This window comes from Mycteria americana, chromosome 10 (genome assembly GCF_035582795.1).
Source record: "Mycteria americana isolate JAX WOST 10 ecotype Jacksonville Zoo and Gardens chromosome 10, USCA_MyAme_1.0, whole genome shotgun sequence".
NCBI lineage: Eukaryota > Metazoa > Chordata > Aves > Ciconiiformes > Ciconiidae > Mycteria > Mycteria americana.
In genome coordinates this window covers 991,288-1,011,635 of record NC_134374.1, presented here as the reverse complement: position 1 = coordinate 1,011,635, position 20,348 = coordinate 991,288, and the positions used below count along the sequence as shown (strand labels likewise).

Below are 20,348 nucleotides of genomic sequence, written 5' to 3'. Positions count from 1 at the left end.
GCTGACCACACACAGGCAGCAGCTGCAATGAACAAGAAGGTGCCATTGTTTTAAAATAAGGACTGTAGTTTTGGTCCCTCATCATTGGGAGATCATTACAGAGCCATCACAGTACCTGTGAAAGTCCTGCACCCTGGCATGACTCCATCTTCTGAGCACAGTATCTGGGCATGGCCCCCAAGGAGACAGAGATGCATTGCCTTTGTATAGCAAGGCACCAGGAAACATAGCATGTGCAGGCAGCTGCAAGCATTCTGTATATCAGAGTATCTGGGAACTTCCAGCATAAAGATATAACTGTGTTGCCTTTGCAGAGAGCTCTGTATCCTCCAGGATTGAAATGTCACCAGATAATCATTTTGGGAATACAGTTCCCATGGGAGTGAAGGCAAGGGGTGCTCCTTAGATCATGGGTGGAACTGTTTTCCTCCACAACACCGCATCCAGCTGGACTCCTGTGGAAAACAACTTTTTGAATCATGCAACAGCTAGTCACTGACAGCACTTGTTCCCTGCCATCATGCAGCCAGCAGACGCCAAGGGTGCCAGGGAAAGGCATGGGAGAGCTGGGGGCTCTCCTCAGCCTGCCCAGCCCCAGCACCAGGGCCATTGTTCCCAAAAGGATGTCTGAGGATTAATTAATTATCCTACAAGGGACAGTAAGTAATAACACTCCTTGTGGAACAATAGAAGCTATTTGGTTGCCATGACAACCCAGCTTCACTTGTGTGCCTTTAATTTATTCATTGCACAGTCCCTTTCCCAATCACACATGATGCCAAAAAATGCCTTGTTTTTCTTGCCAGTATCTATGTCCAGAGCAGGGGTAAGACACAGCCCTTTCCCCAGGGCATCTGTCACACAGAAGAATGATGCACATAAAATCCCTTCAGCCTGGAAACTTACATCACATGAGAACTCTTCTGCTCCCTAAATGTTTGTTCTTTAAGATGATTCTGATTTTTTTAACCCCTTTTTGAAGCTGCCTCACCATGGTGCTCATAGATCTTGATCAGGTTCTCTATATAGCCACTTTATCCCTTATTCCCCCACCCCAACACATGTAGGAAGGATGGGCAGGAGATTATGCTTGTCAAGACAAACAGAGCACCAGGAGGGATAATCAAAAGCCCAGAAGTGACATGCCTTCACAGTATCAACAGGAGCATGGCATGGACAGTGCTTGGTGCCCAGCCTGATCACAGCCATGCCACAACCATCAAAACATTCAATGTCCATCAATAGCACTGCCCAAATTCTGCAAGATCCAGAACAGCATGTGGATGAAGATCTATGCCAGGAAACCTGCTCTGCCATGCACCCCACGGATATTATTGTTGCTGTTTCTCCCAAGCCCCGAGCATACACATTTGTCCTCAGCCATCCTGCGGCAGAGAGAAGCAGGTGTTCACTGGAGAGGGGAGAGCATCACATTCACATGGCAAGGGTTGAAAAGCATTGCTAAGAGAATGGCTACTAGCCTAGGACACAGCATGCCTGGCCACAGCTGCTCACAACAAGTGTATGACAAACCACTTGATCAACCTTTACAGTCCATGGACACACCTCCAGCAGGAGGTTCATCCTGAACCAGCCTCTGCAGTGCTCAGCTATCTTCTCAGGTCTACAGAGGAAGATCAGGGCAGTTGTTACAGGTAAATTGAGAATGAAATCCCTCACTCCCAGTTATGTTTGTGCAAGCTGGGGTCTTAAGTTACAGGCCCAGACCCCAAATTGTTCATGCTGGCTCTACCAAGGAGGGTGACAACTGGTTCAATCAGATGGGAAAATTCAGGTCCAAGTTGAGATCGGGGGAGGAAATGACTCAAAGTTGAGCTCTGCCCTGACAAGGGCAAGATAGATGGAGCTAAGTTAAGCCATCTGGCTCTTCTAAGTTGAGCCTAACCTCAAGCACAGCTACCCAATGCAATGGGGACATAGGTCTGTACCTGAATTTCCGATTGTACATACTGTCCAGTGTCACTGTTACTAGATTGATGTGTAACATGCCACACAGATAATTACAGTAATGGCGGGATGATAGCAGAGAGTCTGCAAAAGAAACTTCCATGAGAATCTGAAGGTTCATGGTTGGCCCTTCACCCTGGGTTGTATCAACATATGCATTCAGGATTTTCAAGCAGTTTGGAAATCAAAACAACTAGTCAAATTGTCTCGCTTCCCCTCCTCCCCGCCCATGCAACAGCAGAATAGCTGGTGGGCCAGAGAAACAGGGCAGGAGAGTCCAGAAACAGATAGATAAATAAATAGGACAGGAGCACTGGGAGACCAAGGTTTTAATTGACTTGAACAGCAAGAACTCTAAACAGGCCTAGGATTCTCCTGCATGGGTCAGGAACCAAGAAACAGGACAGCTGCTGCCAGGAGGTCCCCACCAGCCTTCCACTCCACTCAGCCTCTTGGAAAGGAGAGAATTTTGGAGGAAAAGCCTCTGGAGAGGAGGGAAGAAGGCAAGGTTAGGCAACGATCAGCACAATCCATGTCCTCTGCTGGATGCTAAAGGCTTCTGAGAGACAGATAGCACAGGCCTGGATGTGTACCCAAACCATGACGAAAACAGTAACAAATTTCACCCCAAACCATTGCTATCTAAGCAGATACATTTTTTTCTTCTCGGTGGTATGAAAAGCTCCAGTCTATCAATGCCACCCAAAACCACATCTCCATTACATGTCTCCCTTTCCAGTACAGATCTCCAAACAAATGCCAAATTACCACCAGCAAGCATGAAAAGCCACTGACTGTTTTTCAACTTGGCAGGCACAGGCTGACTGTAAAGACACCACTACCTTTGTGTCAACCAAAAAATACAACTCGCATCTACTCTTTTAAGGCATAAACATTAGTGGCTCCCAGAGGTGGCTATGCAACCATCAAAGAAGGATAAGGGATGAGAATCTACTCTGGATAAGATGCCACTAGCTCCGGAGATGCCAGCAGAGATCCTCCATCCACATGTTCACAGATAACACCAGGGATACTTCAGTGTGCCGGTACAGACACTCACTAACCCTACTAGAAGTTACGCCACATTAGGAAGTGAACTACAGTCTTTCAGCATGTCCAACCACATCACAAGTACCACCAGCAGGGGTAGGTGTGTACCACAGAGGTCCCACATGCCAGTCCTGTCTTGCAAGTATTATTTCAGTGAGTTCAGGATTGTTTCAGCCTGGGGCTGGGCTGAGGTTGTGGGGACAACTGACAGGCCCAGTGATACAGGCCACTCAGCAGGTGGGAGGAGCAAGGCTCACACTGAAACCAGTATGCTGAGAAAGAAATTAGGAAAAAAAACCCCCTTATTTCCTATGGCCCAGTTAAGTGTTTTATTTTCTTTTTCATCACACTACACGTGGAGAAATCATCCTTGAATTCCTTATGCTTTAGTGGGGAAGAATTCTGTCTTAAATCAGAGTTCCCATCACCCCACAAAATTCTGTGTCCAAAGCAGAAGAAAGAAGTACTTCTTCAGTACCAGACAAATGTCACTCTTCAACAACTTCCCAGCTGCAGGGAAGATCTGTAGTAGGAGGTGAAGGAAGTAGGGGTGTGACTACCCCTACTTTCAGAAGGACACCCTGAAATCTCAGATGGCTCCAAGGAGCCATTGTCTTGGAAGCACATCTTGACCAGAAAATGGAAGAACAGTTTATTAGTGGTTTTTTTTTTTCTTTCCAAACTTACCATGTTGACTTCAGAGATCTGGTCAATGCTGGAGATATGGATGCTCATTCCCACTGTGACAGGGTTACCTGAAACACAAATGGACTGGGTTAGGACCATATTCAATCCCTCCTACCTTATCTGCTATTAAAGAATTGCCTAGAAATGCTTGGATATGATTTAAAGTAGCCTCACATTCCCCAGGTGTCAAGAAATGGTTCCAAGTCACATGTGCTCAAATGATTAGAGAAGAGTAGATTTCTTTAACTCCCAGCCTTACAGACTCCCCCTGGAAGTAGTGCAGCCTAAGCTTGATTCTTTAATTCCTGGAAGTTAATTACCCCCTAGTTATACAATTATTTCTGGTTATTCCAAATAATGCCTTCAGAGACCATCAGCAGGTTCCCAATGGACTTGCATAAGGTGTTACTGATTGACCATACAAAGAACATAGCAATCAAGCCCATGCAACACATGGGCAGGAAAGATACTCCAGCTCACTCCTCCACCACTCTGTCAGCTCTGAGTGCTCAGTCTGAAAACTCCAAGTGAATTTTAATACCCGAGATATTAGGCAAGTACAGGGACCAGATCTATGAAGTGAGAAAGCAACTTTGTATAGTGGCTTTTCAGAGCAGAGCAGCACTTAGATTAGAGAACAGATTCCCTATTTTACCATGGGCATCAGGGCACATGTCACCCCACATCCTCTTGCCTGCAGCCACAGAGCTGTGGTAGACATCTGTGCACGGGTTTGCTGGGAAATTCAGATATTCCCTTATCCAGTGACCAAGCTACACTCATGCAGCAGTAAGTGCCACTGACTGCAGCATGCAAGATGAGCTTGTGAAGAAACACCATACAAGGGCAGTCACAGCCAGACCTATTGCCCTCTCTTGCCCAAGTGCAGCAAGAGCTGTATTACCACTTCCCACAAACCTGTAGAGTCAGGGCAGAAACCAGCCATTTCAGCCAATTCTTCCAGATGTGTGGGCATCCCAGCTAGATCCAGACTCATATCCACTTCTACTTAAGCCCCTCTGACTAGCAGCTTCCACAGCCAGGCAACAAGTCAGCCCTTTCAGTGGGATTTAAGCCACATAAAACAATTTGCAGAGATACACATCCACTACCAAAACCAGCAAAAAACCTCCTGTAGCTTGAGGTGGAGTTTGAGCTCTACCCATCTCCTGCCATCCCCACAGCCCGAGCACAAACCCAATCCCACCACAAGCAAAGCCCCTCTTCTTGCACATGCAAGGTGGAAAATGATTCCTTGCAATGTAGTACTAGAAAGGGAATGGCAAGCAGTTATGCCACTCAAGTTATTAACTCTTCCATGGACTCATTAGTAGATCTAAGTGCTGAAATATTTACAGATAATGATGAAATGGCTTAGAAAGTAATTAGGAGATTGGGGGAGAGGGGAGAACCACACAACTGGAAATGAAGTGATTTTTTAATTATGTGTTACCAGAAGTAGGGAAGCAGTGTCATTAGGGCTGCCTTGTGATTGGGTGTACTGTAAACCGAGACCCTCTGCTGCAAATTAAGCAGCATTATCCTTTAATGGAATATGAACAACACTGAAAACATCAGAATCAACAACTGTAATTAGGCCCTGCTATGTAAATCTCCTTAAAGAGGCAGTGCTCTTCTCCAGCACTCCTGGCTCACTGTCAGGGGTGTCAGAGGCAGGGGTGCTCAGGAGACCTTGCAGAGCCTCTGAAAATCCCTGCAAGGGCATGCTCCTAACCACATCTTTGCTGTACTGCTACATTCATCTTACAAGGGAACCAGGTGGGAAAATAACCAGGAGTCACTCTGGGGAGAGCTGATTCTCCTGCATCCTCCCTTGCGCCAGAGGCTGACAGTGGCACAGGAAAGCTTTTAAGGAAGTCTCACTTTGGTAGCTTGTCTTTTTTTCTGAAATCAGGGCCTTGTGATAGAAGCCATAGCAGGAGGGGGAAGTCACCTCTGCCCTGAGGATCTTACAGACTAATTGGTTACAGGAGGAAAGATGGGGCCATGCACAGGGCTGCAGCAGAGCTGGGGAGAAGCCAGCTCCTGGCTCCTGAGCCTTTCTGCCATTCAATGTTGTTTCCTCCAAGAGTTGCCCTACTGCCTGCTTTGCTTCCAATCTGTCACCACCAGTACTTGTGTCACTGGTTGTGTCCCCTCCTTCCTCAGTGCAAAAAGTGGTTCTTCCCCCACCCCACTGTGCAGGAGACCCACTGAAACCACCAGGCTGGGTGGTTATAGCAGGGGAGCACTGACAGCGGTGATATACAAATATTTGTCAAATACAGAGTCTATCCAATCTAATCTATCTGTCTAGACATTTGTGCTGTGTTCATCACCATGGTATCTGAGCGCCTGAGGTCATGCAGTGACTCAGTGTCAGAGCCGTGGATAAGATCCAGACCTCCCGACTCCCAGCTCAAGACAAACACTGGAGCGAAGATCAACCACACCACTCCCCGTCAGCCTGGGCTCAGCTGCACCCAGCTCCCATGCACACTCAGCAATGTTCCTCTTGGCCACTCTGGGCACTGCCAAGACCTCTACACCCCATTCATCATGGCAAATGGGAGGCTCCACTGCCCACTTGGAACCCCTGGGGTGTGTGCCCATCAATCCACAAGCAGAAGCATATGATTGTCGTACAAACACTCCAAAGATGAAGGAATGCAAAGTCCTGCCTTTACAGGACCTACTCTCAGCTTGATCACAGGGAAGCCATTTCACCTTCTCCACCCCTGTTTGTGAAGACTGGCTTGCAGTCTCCTCAGGACAGGGATGCAAGAGCATGTACACAGCCAACAGGAAAAGCGTGCCCTAACTCTTACTCCAGCCCAACAAAAAACTAGACCGGCTGGTGTCCAACATTCAGGCTGTAAGTAGTACACAAAATAAACAAAGGACATCAATTCCGCCAAAGTTAATAGCTTCAGGCAAGAGGGATACAAAAGTAGGGTATTTAAAATATGGGATAATGTAATCTGTAAATTTGTCCAAAAAGGCAGAACTCTGCATTTGTGGATCTGAGACAAGGCAAAAGCAGCAAACCTGATATTAAAGGTCCATGGTTTTATCTGTGCCTTGCCAATGAGTGCAAAAAAATAGACCTTCTCCCCTTAAAGAAAAAGCTTATGCCTAGAAAAGATTTGTATGCAAGATCACGAGTGAGGGAGTGTGAGAAATTCTGCCACTTTCACCAGTGAACGGCACCCTCACACGTCCCCATTTCTCACCACCACTGGAGAAATCACCAACATTTTATCCAGAAAGTAGTTTGATGCCTGTGAAAAATGTACTCGGGAAGTTAGAAGGGAAGCAGACAAAAGAGTTATAATAAAACCTGTCCTTTTTCTGCAACTGATACTTGTCAAATATAAAAACAGTCAAGGTAGAGAACAAGTTGTGCTAATCTGCAATATTTTCCCAGCAACCAGTTATTACTTTCACATTTTATTTTATAATGCTTAAAAGCCCTAGAACCTAGAGTCACACTGCTACAGAAGTAACTCCTATGGCACAACTGCAGAGAAAAGGTGTTTCCAAGCCTGTGTCTGCCTGCACTACAGCCAGAGGTGATCGCAGCCTGGATCCAGACATCTCTTCCAGATCTCAGCCTGGTAGCTCAGCTGCAGAGAGCAGCAAAGACAATAGCACAAAATTCAGTGTCACAGGTCTCCAGACAGTGGATGCTTACTTGGGCAACTGCCCTGTACTAAGGTCCAAGCTGCCCTCTCTTCACTCCTACCCAAGAAATTTAGACTAGAGCAAGCTTGGGTTTCTCTGCCATCAGATTTCCAACTGCAATACAGACACAGCAAAAAAGACTCAAAAATAATGGACAGATAAACAGAGCTTACTTTATATTATCATCCACTGAAGCCACACCATTTTTATGAACCACGGCCAATGCTTTGAGGAGTCTGGTTCATGCATTTCTGACCACATGAACTTAGCAATGCTGGCAGAGCCAAGGCTTGTGGTTGCTAAGGGACAGGCATCATCCTCAAACCTACCCTTTGGCCTAAACTACAGGAACAAAGGCACTGACAGGGATCTTAGGAGGTTGCACAGCCCATATCTTTCATGGAAGCAGACCAGAGTTTCTTCAAACCACCAGTGTGAGAAATTCCACAGCTCCCCTGGACAAGCTTTTCCCGCATTTCACTGCATTGAAGGCTTTTCCTAAATATCCAAACTAAACCTTCTCTGCTGTGTAAACATAGTTTTGTCTCCAATTTCCCCCCAATGCTAGTGAAAGAATAAATTAATCATCCTTCCTTAACAACAGCTTTTGTGCTGAGAAACCGTTACATCCCTCTCCCTCCCCCACCAACACTGTCTTGCCTAGATTAAATGCACCTGATTTCTTCAACCTCTCCTCAGAGGTCATGTTTTCTAAAGCTCTGACAATTAGCGCTGCTCTCCTCTGGCCTTTTGCCAATTTGTCTACATCTCTATTTTAAAGCATGGGGTCCAGAAACCAGCCGCTGAAGCAAAGATGACATGTCACCAGTACAGAGAAAAGAAAAAGCAACCTCTCATGCACACCATTCCCACAGAAGCCTCTCCTAACCCACTGCACCCATCCTGGGAGCTGCTCACTTTGTGTAGGTTAGAGATGTTAAAGGGGCAGCCTAGCTCTTGCTGTTAGAGTGCATCACACATGCAGGAAGAGAGAGTGCAACACCGTCTCTTTTGGACAAGAGGGAAGATTATTCAAAACAGCTTTGTGCATGAGGCCCAGCGTTCCCTGCTTGCACCCTGCCTGTGGCATCACCAGTCTTTGCGATCCCTGCAGCAGCAGCAAAGCTGCTTTAAGGTCTGCTGCTGTAACAGAGTAAACAAAGCCAACCAGAGAAAATTAGATGTTTCAGACACTAAACCTACATATAGAACAAGTCTGTGCCTTACCCTGCAATGGTAAATACCCACAGGCATAAGACTCCATCCATGCAAAACCCTGCTCCTCATCCCCAGCTCTCCCGAAGCCAGAGGACAGTAGTGGCACTAGAGCCCAGAAACAGCAAGTCTCGGACAAGGTTGCCCAGCACGGGCTGGCAGAACTATTTCTGCAAATGCAGGGTGATAGAGGCAGGCATGAAGAGAGCAAGGTTTGCTGATATATGTAGCTACAGGACTGCAGTGCCTTACTTGCATTTTCAATGACCCCCACACCAAACAGGATCAGCAGTTAGGATATTCTCAGGCTTGCCAAAGGCATGACCAGCACACAGACTGTAATTTCACTCTCAGGACTTTTTCCTTCAGTCTTATCCCTGCTTTCCTGAACAAAGGAAAACTGTTCCTTTGCAAACTATTTGCTCTTTCTGCAGAAAATGGTTTGCCCAAGCCGCTGCCTCTGCTTTGTTCACAGCACTGAACCTCAGGGCACCCTGGCTTTATGTTTACAACTTAAAACCATGACCCACGTCACTGCTACGTGCAGCAATGAGTTGGTTACACAAGGGCTGACAGACATGGTTAGTTAGGAGGCAAGAGCTCCCAGGTAATCAGATGTGCAAAAGGCGGCACATTCAGCACTGAGGAGCTGCTGCCTGGATGCAACCATACAATCTCTTAAGAAATCCCTCCTGAAACAGATACCCTTGAATAATTTTCAGCTGATGGACTAATCAGTCCTGGGCCACAGTTTTTTTAAATCCACCCAAAAGTTAACTTAGAGGCCAGTCTACTATCAGGACACTCAAATTCACGGTGGAGGAGTTCTATACCTACCCCCCAGGACAGGGAGAATGAAAATGCTCCTTGGTTTTCACCATATAGGAGGATAGTAAGAAGAGTTCGAAAATTGCTATCTGCATAATAGCTGTTCTCACAGATCAAGACTGAGGCTCTGCTACAGCAGTTAATAGGAGAATGTCTAAAAGATGCCATCCCAGTAGGCTAAACAAGCCAAATCACAAAAGTTTCCCAACACTAATTTTCCTGTTCCTTTCCTTTTTTTTTTTTTAGCTTACGTACAGCATCAAGCACAAACTCAGTAAGTTTTAACATTGCTTCAGGAGCAAGAAAAGTTGACCATGTATCATGAAAGCAGAAATGTTTTGGGAACCACTTTGATCCAGCATCTCTGATTTGCAGTGACATCTAGAAGAGCCGAGTTCAGCAGGGTCTCTTAAGAACCTACTTAAACTTTTCCAACAAAATATAGGTTTAAATACCCATTAAACACTTTCCAACCTTTTTTCCACTTGTTTTTTTTACTCTTATTTCCACTACCTCTCCTCAACCCGCAGCCACTGCTGTGTACTAAGCTTGCCAGGCTCAGCACATCAACCAGGAGCAAACACATTCAGAGGCTGATATCAAAGCTTTTTCCCTACTCTTAGCAGGTCATTCCATGACATCCGTTGGATTTAAAAGAGCAAAGCATACCATGACATTACACTTTTGGCCACTGTTGTACATTACCAGAAAGAGAGATGGTCTCATGGCAAGTCAGCAAATATGATGTCGTCTTCTTGTCTGTGGGGGAATAGGGAGTATGAGAGACTTGCTGCTGCTGAGGACTCTTCCACATGAAGCAAGCATGGTATTTTGGAGCTGAAAGACAGGGCCCTGGTGTCCAGAATATCTGGGACTGTCAATGCCTGCTAATTCCCCACAGATTTGTTGTTCTGCAGGGGCAGGAGGGGTATCTACCACCACTGATTCTCATGGGGATTGAAGCCAGCCTCCAAGTAGGTCTGGCAGAAAACAGTTTCTTCTGCCTGACAAGTTTCCTGCATTTTGCCATGCTTCTTTAGGGAGTGCTCAGCACTTTTTAAGCCACTGAGCCTGTGCACAGAACAAGATTGTGCCTAACGTTGCTAGGCTTCCTATCCATCCACATCAGACCAGACACAGCACTACCCTGTGCAAGGAGGCTAATGAGGATTTCCAGCCTGTATCACTCTGCTCTCCTGGCAGCCTGGATTTTCATCTCGTCCAGTCAGATGACTGAGTTTGCACTATTCATTTAAGAAGGGGGAATACTAGGGACTTCCCAAGAGAAATGAAAAGTTAGAGTAAGCTCTCACCAAGACGCTGATATCAAGGACAGCACACAGGTTTGATGGAACATCTAAGGGAGAGTACAACCAAAGCATAACTCTTGAGCAGACCTTTGGAATATCCACACTGAACAAATCAAGAGCTTCAATAAGAGACAGCCTTTCCTCCAAGCAAGCAGTGAGGCCAATTCTTCAGCAAGGAGCCAAGAGACACAGCACTTGCAGAGCAGGCAGAACTGACCACTCAAGTACTGCTATCCTGTGATGCTCTTTGCAAACACACGTTAACCTTGATAATGGCAGCCATATTTCCAGCATGTTGTCAAATGAAGCTGTCCCTGTAGATCTGAATAAAGAGAATTTTCTCAGGTAAGCTGTGCCTGCTTGTGAGCCAGTGCTGAGCGATCCTTTTGGAGGAACAATGCTTTCCCAATGCAGATGTAGCACTCATTCTGTGACTCTTTTAGGGAAAGCAGAGAGCTAAGGAGCGCAATCTGTGAGGCACAGTGGATTACCTAATCTATCTCATGGGTATTTTTAATGGATTAGTAGGTATTAGAGTGGGATATTGCAAATATCCCATGGAAATTTGGAAGTGAGAGAGAACAATCAACTGGCTGCAAAAACAGTGTAAAGGTTGTCCCGGAGGTATTAAAGGATTACAGAGGAAGCTAAATCAAGGTTGATTTTAAAAGATGTTGGTAGACAGCTACCCAAGCTGAATAAAAACAAGGTCTCAAATGTACAGGCTTAAAAATGGAACAAGAGACTAGACACCAACCCTTACATCATCTGTACTACTGGTGGACTCAGTTCAGCAAAGTGCCTGTACACACACACAAGGCTTTCAGAAGTAAGAGAAGTCACTGAGTACTCAGAATACCATCTGTTCTTGGGAGAGGGCTAGGTCAATATTCAGGAGACAGATTTTTAAAGCTGTTTCACCCTCAGTGATGAAGATAGTCTTCCAAAACCTTCCGTATGCATATCTCTTGCCTGGGTGATGCACACTTGGTAAGGTTACAGCAAAGTGAGGGGAAAATAAATTCCCAGCTTTGTCAAACTGCATATTTGCTCTCATTTACAGACATACACAACTGCATCACCTTACCAGACCTGATCATTATCAATCTGGCATACCACCAGAGGGTCCCAAGCAATCAACTCTTTAAAAGTGACTTTACCAAGAACACCAATTCCAACTACCATCCACCCCTTGAAGTAGGCAACACCCAGCTCAGCCCACAGACAGTTTACTTTGCAGGGCTGCCACAGCCATCAATTTCTTTGTCAGAGCAGGGTGGTTGCAGAAGGCAGATACAGATCTGATCATCAGGAGATGAAGGCAATGCCCTGAATTCCTGGTGCACTGTGCTGCTAGAGCAAGGATTGGTCACCTGCCCTCCCCTTCCAGGGACATTCCTCCCTGTGTCCTCCAGGGCACCAGCTCCCTGGCTTTGCAGTCTGCAGGGCACACACTTTGTGTTTTCTTTTACATCCCTCCCTGCAGAGTAGGGCACTTCTAAGAAACACTACATTTCCCTATGGTTACACTGAGCTAACCCTGGGAAAAGCAGAGGCACTGAGCATCCCAGATCCCTTCAGCTCTTACTCTCCACCAAGAGTAGTAGCAGGTGGGCAACAGGGCTTCCCAAGCCAGCATATATTGTAGACTGACAGCAGAACAACACAAGCCAGGCATTTTTTCCCCAGCAGCAATGTGAAGCATCAGACCCACACTGATCAGCCACCCCCACATTTCTCCACCTGAGAAGACTTCCCTCCTACCTCTGTCAGGATCCTGACAGGCAAGTGCATCTCCCCTGTGGGCCCTGCCAGTACAGCTGTGGAGCACAGCTCTGCCCACCTGGGAAGCTGTGGGGGACTCAGGAGAAGTCCAGCCCTTTTGATTTTACTCAGGCCCTCAGAGTTCACATTTGCTCCTTCTCATCACAGCCAGTCTGGGCACTTGTCTGCACTTGCACTCCCAGAGCCATCAGCACCCTCCTGCTCCCAGTGCCACCACTCCCCCAGCTCAGGCAGACTCAGAAGCCTTTAGCGCCTTGCTGTTCCTCATTTACCTAGCCCACCGCCTGTTACCCTGCTTTTTAAGGCATGCAGAAGAGGGCAGAACTTCAGAAAGGATTGCACACAGACACTGAGGGTTTCAAAGCCCATAGGTAAATGTGCAAAAGGGAGCAAAGTATTTAATCATGTCCCTACAGCTTTCCACCAGAGCAGACTTGCCACAAGCCTTAGGACAGGCAGCTGCCCCCTCCTACCTCACATCCAGTTCACCAGGCTAGTCTCAGAGCAGGGGGCCACTCACCCCACTCTCAGGGGCCCCTCACAGCCTGGAAAACACTCTCTACAACACAAAACGCTGGATTCCTGCTCAAGCTCCAGTGCTACAAGGTCCACAATCGCACACAGATTTTTAAGCAGGATTAGGGCTGAAACCCTAGCACCAGGACCGTCACAGCACCATGACCCTCCTGCAGCAGCCCAGCAGGTAGGAGTACAGCAAGCTACCTGAGGAAACCACAGCACCCTCCTCCTACCCACAGCCAAATAGCTCCTAATGGCAGGGGTGGTGCTATATGTGGGACATCCCATCCCATCCCATCCCATCCCGGTGCTTGCTGGGGACTGACACAGGATCTGACCATCTGGCTCCCTCCCTCCACAGGACCCTCCACCAACCTCAGGTGGGGCTGCCAGGGTGGCACACAGGTGAGGCCATTTAGCAATTTTTCCTGCATACCAACTGGCAGCTGTGGAAATTTCTCCCATGTTGCCCATCAGCCTGTCTCACTTCTCATCTGCCCACTCAGGGTACAAAGGTCCTGACCCACCTTTTCAGTGTCGGGCTTTTCTGGCACATTACCAATAAATGTCTGTTACATGGAAGAGCCTCTCTCTTATGTGCACTGGAAATATCATCCCCCAAACAACTGCAGACCTGGCCGGTACTCGAGTACGTGACCTGTCTGGGAAAACACTCTCACAGATTACCAAATCCTGAGCCATCTAATCCCCTTAGCTGAAAATGAGCCAAACCAAATTAATCTAAATGGGTTAACACAAGCTTCTCCATTCATATCAAATCCATTACTCCGTCTTGGAAGTATTTGTAAGAACAACAACTGGACTTGTCATTTTTATCAAAGTGACAACAAGAAGGTGTTTTCCTTTTTTTCCCCATTTTCAATTTTTAATGAGTTAGTCACACCTCCTCATCACTGTTTACGGACTCTTGTCTTTAAAGGGTACCACAGCATCTAACTCCTGGATTGAATCCAGTCGGACACGCGCAGCATGCGGGGAAAAAAGAAAAGAAACAAGATGGCCAGGTCAGGACATGCCAAACTTGCACAAATAGAGAAATCAGGGCTGGGACATCCAGGAGCAGGAGGGACCCTGCTGTGGCCCCCTTGCCATACCTCCATAAGATGATTTTTTGATGGTGCTGGACATGGTCCTTCATCCCCTAACACAGTGTGAAGTCAATGGCTGTGGTCTCCAAGGGAAAGAAGATCATTCCTTTCTTGTTACCTCTGTCAAGTCCTTTGTGGAGATATAGCCTTTTCCCAGTGCCCACCTTATCCTTCCCGATAGAGCCTGCTATTAGGGCTTTTGTTAATGCTGACTTCAGATGCTTCCCACCACCACCTCCCCATACCACACACCTGGTCCTTTCTTTACCCTATGAAGGGCAAGTGGCCCTTTGGCTCAGCTCAGAGGCAGAGCTTTGGGGTCGCACAGTGCCCAAGGCTTACACTTAGCGACAGTCAGTACAATTTACAGTGCAAGCATTGAAAAAAAGGAGTGAGTCAGGCCTGAAAATATCATGACATTCACATTAAAATCATGAGTCTGAATTAGAAATCATGAGAAGCAAAGCACACACACAAACAAGCCTCCCCCTTTCCAAATGTTATACATGGGATTACATGTTTTCATCTCCCAGTTTCTGAGTCTTTTGGATGTGCCTTGTTCAGGTTGTTCGCTTTTTCTCCACAGTCTCAAGGCAGAGAAAAATCTTACAAAATGCAGTGATGACTGAGAATTGCAAGAGTTTTTTAGGAAGAAGAACTCGTTTCTAAGTTGGTCACTTTTGAAAGATCAACCCCTCCACTGGGGTTTCCATCATTTCAGTAAAGATCGATTTGCAAAACTGTCCTGGAAATTCAGCGGGACAAAAGTTACCAGGTTACCTTTTACCCCAGCACCTCTTATTAAGAGATAGAACTAACTGCCATTTCTTCACCAAAATAATTGCTTTCACTCAGGATGCATGGATGAGCGAATCTTGCAGAGCTTTTACATATATATTCATCTCCAGCAATTCATCAACATAATAATCACGCATTATTAACTTGAGTACTCATCAATTTTTTTTCTCTAGCTTCAAATACTAGCAAGGAGCTAGTGTGCAATAGGGAAGAAAAACATGTAGGGGAACTTGTGATGAACATTCTATTTTTGCTATGAAAGGAGGATAAGAAGAAAAATTCAGCTCATAACCTACCCTCTCCCTCACTTCCAAAAAATTCCTACCAAGCAAGACCCTTCCCCAGAGGCTAGCAGACTGGGCTTTCTTGCAGACCTTCTCCCCAGCTGGAGGAGGTTTCCTTCTTCAGGTGACAATGTCCCACCAGTAGGTTCCCACCTATAACCTGGGTGGCCTCCTCTCCTGGTGTGACAGCCTTTGATGTTACACCCAGAGCTTTGCCACCTGCAATGTGGAGATCCCTTCTTTATGCATTCCCTGTTGAACTGCCCGATGCAGCCCTTGAACCTGGCCTTCTCATGGCACAAGTTTCCCCCAACCTGAAGGAGCCATCTGCTGTGGTCTCATTAACACAAAGCTCCTTAAAGAAAGAAGCCTGCAGGTGGATTGTCTTGCTGTGGCCAATGTGTAAGAGAAGAGCAAGAAGAACACCAGGAAGCTGCCTGGTAGCTGAGAAGATGCGTTTGGAAAGATGTGATCAGAAAACCTGTCCTGGTTCTGCGGCACAGCTGCCATTACCACCTGTGGCAGAGGAAGGGGCAGTTTGGTGTTCTCCCTTCTCGGCTGACTGATGAGCCTTGGTCCCAAATGCAAGCATGGGATGATAAACTGTCATAGGAACCAAGTAAGGCATGCTACTTCTGGGTTATTGCTCTTGGTAGGGGTTGGTCTGAGTAGTAGATAAAAGCCTACCATGGCTTTTAGTGGCTGAAATGACCCTGTGGGCTCAAAGAGTGGAGTCTCGCCCTGGGCCAGGGAAGCCTTTGGTGTCCCCTCTTGCTGACAGCCCGTGGTGAGATTCATTACAGAAGCACAAGAAAAGTGAAGGCTGAAAGTAGTGCAACAGCCAGGACACCCTTCACACTTTCTCTACTACATGACATGATCATACACAGGTAATATATTATCTGCCACATATAATTTTTTGAAATATTCAGCCAATGATCAAATTTTCAAAATTTCAGTTTTTCTGAAAAGGGCAGTGGGGAATGCCCTCCTGTTCCATCCACCAGAAGGGGAACTATTTGTGAAAAAAATTAATGCTCATTGCATGTGAGAGCCTTTCCTATGGCTATATACCTTCCTTTTCTCTGCAGCAAGAAGTGGGCCCACCTGCCTGTTCCCTTTGGGGATTTCACACACTACCACAGTCGAAGGAAAGGTCACGGTTTGGTGACCAAGCAGTGGTCCAGAGCACTGAAGATGCTCAGGTCTGACCTCATAAATAAAGAGCAATAGCAGGAAGCAGAACTTTCCAGTGGTATTCCTTGCGCTGCCACAGGTTTTCTGTGTCATACCCAACAAGCTGCCCCCTCTTGGTGTGCCCTAGATGTAAAATGGACCTAGCAGTGGCCCATCATCCCACAGGTAGTAGGGAAGATTTGTTAGTCAGTGTTTGTACAGCACAGGAGCCTTGCTGCTATCTGTCACACAAAGCGCGTAATATGACCTGAGAACAAATTATATTCGTGAATAATCAAAATCACATCCAGCTCAGCCCTGATTTGAGAATCCTTTTTGGCTGGTGATGATGTCCAGAGCAGAGAGAGCACAGCTTGATTTCCAGAGCCCAGGCTGAGCTGGCAGAGCTGGCAGGTAGAAATATCTTGTTTTGACTGGTAAACTGAGAAAATTTGACATGGTAGCCACTGAGGGAGAGTAAATATGGAACAACAAGATGTAATTTTTACAGAGGCTCTTTTCCAAGTATAACTGTATAGCCATCCCAGACTTGAACTAAGAGGTCCTCAGGTCTGGGGAGGGAAATTCAAGCCATGGGAGGTTTGGCTGAGGCTCACCCCTGTCACAAGCACAGACATCTATAAGTGTACAATTACTTAACAGCACTGTTCCTGCAGGACTGCAAAGAGCAAGAGAAACAGGAAGAGGAGGGGGGAAAGATCAGAGAAGAAAATGAGTTTTTAGCTCTGACACAGAACCAGGGATAAATGCCAAAACCAGAATAATAGCCTATAGGAACTACATGATCAGTGTTCCCCAAACCAGCCTGAAATTCATACCTTGCTCAAAGCAAACAGTGGTGCTCCTACAGCCTGGGAGGAAGGGCTGACTGAGAAGAGGTCTGTTTCTTTCCATTTAAGGGGAACAGGATCAATCACTGGATCTCCAGAATACCTGTTTATTTGACTGATCTGTTTGTGCTATAGGGCTCCTCTGTCCAACATTTCTCTTTCTCACATGTGATGTGAATTCCTTTAATGGGCTTTATGCCATCATTAAGCACATCATTTGTCTTGTCCATGTTTCTAGTCATGTTTTAACAAGTGCATAATATTTCACATGAAATATCAAGATATAAATAGACACTTAACAAACCCCACCAAGGGCTATCAGCAAGAATGGCTCTTACAGACTTCCACACCAAATGCTGTCACTACCGCTGAAGAACCATCTTACATCAGTTCAGCCTGACACTTCAGTAGCCTCCAACTTCTTTTATTTGAACCAGACATAGGTGAGAAAAGTGACATGGACACACAGTCTTTCATGTAGCAGTAAAACTACAGCATATTCCTTGGCCTTTATATTTTGTGCTGTGTGGGTTAAAAACATTTTTCTGCCTAACTGGGATATTGAGAGTCTTAGGAAATGAACAATGCAGATATGTAAAGCTGCTCTGATGAACAGCTCTAGGGCTGTGGGAATATATTTTGAGTAATCAAAAGGACTTGTACTAATGGGTTTTACACTCTTTTTTACATTTTGCTTTCAGTGGCAGTCCCTCGAAGGCAAGTTTACTGGCAGCAATAATCTCAGAAATGGTGAGTGTTATGTAGATGTTAGTGAAGGAGGAAGATGGGTCCAGGTGAGATGGCAAACATCCTCCAGAATGGCTACAAACAACGATCTGCTTTTAATCAGTTAATTAATTAAGAAGTATTGGAATCATTCTACTAATCAATAACTTGAATGCATTGTATTCGGTCACAAAAAATCTATGACTAAGAAAAGAGGCAAAATTCATGGAATAAATGCTTTGTTAAAATGATGATGACATCTTTCTTTCAGAGAGATATCTCAGAGCCCCTCGCTAGCCATGGTGCACTACAGTGGACTAGCTCCAACAGCACTGGAAAGCAGCTGTGTCAGGGGCCAAGCAGAGCTGCAGGGAAAGGCTGCACCAGCCAAGGGTGAAAAGGAAGGAGGAGGGCAACCAGATGCAATTATCCGACATGGGCTTTGGCACAAACATGAGAATCAACATCTCCTCCAGTTCCTGTGAAAGAATACTGGCTTAATGGATGGCAGCAAGACTTCATGTGCTCCACTGGATACCAAATCCAGGAAACAGTGCTTCATACTACCAAGCACAGCTCTAGGGCAGGCACACAGATTGCTCAGAAACCCAAGTCCAATTTGACTCTGGGCTGAGACCTGGGGGAACTCATCTTCATTGCTGTCTTCATCATGCCACCCAAAACTCCCTCCACCGCCCTGTGTCACAGCTTCCTGTCTCTGAAGAAGGATAATAAGGATCTTGTGGGGCCACAGATGAATGCACAAATGTGTTCAACATGCAGCAAGAAGATTGCAAGCTCTGTCACACTGGAGGAAGGGACTGGTCTAATATTCTAAAATATAATTGCACTCAAAAAAAATGCATGAGAAAACAAAATGGATGAAAGCTAGGTGGAAGGATGCCCACTGCTGAATGGATGTTACAGAGCCAGTTCTTAATTAAACAGTCCACAGGATCCTTGTGCATTCCTTTTCCTTGTTTGATAGAGGATGGATTTGCTTTGAGGATGACGCAGGATTACATACGAGAGGATAGCACTGACAGTGGGGTCCCTGCCTGGTTTGCTGAAGAAATTGATAGCCTTGGAGTGAGTGAGGGGGAGGCCTCCAGGAAAGGAAAGAAGTTGTTTGTGTATCTGAGTCCTGTTCTCCAGGACTGTGTTACAGGGGTTCCTATATGAAGCTTCTTACGCCAGTCACCTAAACCTCACAGGTTTTCATGAACTCTGAGTGTCTCTCTCTTGGGGCACTGGGGCTGAGCACTCACAGCTGTAGCTGAAATCAATAGGAGCTGTGCTTCAGACATGCAGTGTGCTGACTACAATGCTGCTAAGTATTCTGGAAAATCAGGTGTTTTGGCTGGGCACCCCACAGCAGGGGATACCTTTGGCTCTTTGGAGGGGAGGTGTGAACATGTTCGTGCTGTACTAGTGTGTTTGTCAACAGTTATAAAAACAACTAATTCTGTGTTGTGAGCAGGTCTGAATACAGAGCAGTCAAGAAAGCATGAGTCCAAGATGGTCTTTGCCTGCTCAGTCCCAGGCTTTGCATCAGACGTGCATCTCACTCCAGTCTGCCTCAACCTGTCCTAATCACCTGCCATGACCACCTCAGCTAGTCCCCACTGTCATGCTCCCAGCCTCTTGAATGAAGGGAACAAGGAAGATCAGCTCCATGTGTAAATGGCATCTCTTGTGTGCTCTGTAGAGGTGTTCAGGAGGAACTGACTGTTGGACCTTGCCTCCTGATGCACCCTCACAAGGGGACCAAATATAGATCCAGGGACAAACCCCAATTCTGGCGTTTCTGAAGTCCTGAGTGTCTGACTTTACAGCCTCAAAGTCCTTTTCACAGCATGTATTTCCTATAAAAAGAGCAAAGTGAAAAAAATAGAAATTCTATCATGTGGCAATGTGTTAACATCCACATATGTCCCAAGAAGGACTGGATCCTTTCATTTCCTGCCACTTCAGTTAATGAAGTAAGACACAACAGCAGGAGGTTGTCATTTTCCTTCTGGATTAGCCCTAGAGAGGATGTGACCCATGGTCTGGAGCCAGAAGTCAAGTAAATGGGGGAGGAAGTGAGGGCTGCACAGCTGCAGCCAGTTTTACTGACCAAGAACATCCTTTTCTTAACACCCTTTTCTCAGGAAGGAAAGTGGGACTACTGGCAGCCCTGGTGGCATATCCACCTTTTCTTTGGCCCCAGGTGACACGGGTTTGCAGACTTCTCCAGACAGCTCCTGCCTCTCCTTCTTCAATTTACTCCTTTCCCCAGTCTGATCCATATTCACCCCTCTGCTTTCAAATCCAGAGCTGCTCTTCTGCCCTGACAGGGTACACGGAAGGAAGGGT

General features: G+C 46.3%; 1 protein-coding gene across 2 annotated transcripts in view; it reads right to left on the bottom strand.

The window, feature by feature from the left end:
* The window catches only part of LOC142415033 (gamma-aminobutyric acid receptor subunit beta-4), a 75,734-nt gene that overhangs the window by 44,638 nt on the left and 10,748 nt on the right, over window positions 1-20,348 (bottom strand). For both annotated transcript variants that reach the window (XM_075512976.1, XM_075512977.1), the window contains exon 3: window positions 3,706-3,773. In XM_075512976.1, the coding sequence (XP_075369091.1) occupies window positions 3,706-3,773 (68 nt within the window). The remainder of the gene's footprint in view (window positions 1-3,705; window positions 3,774-20,348) is intronic.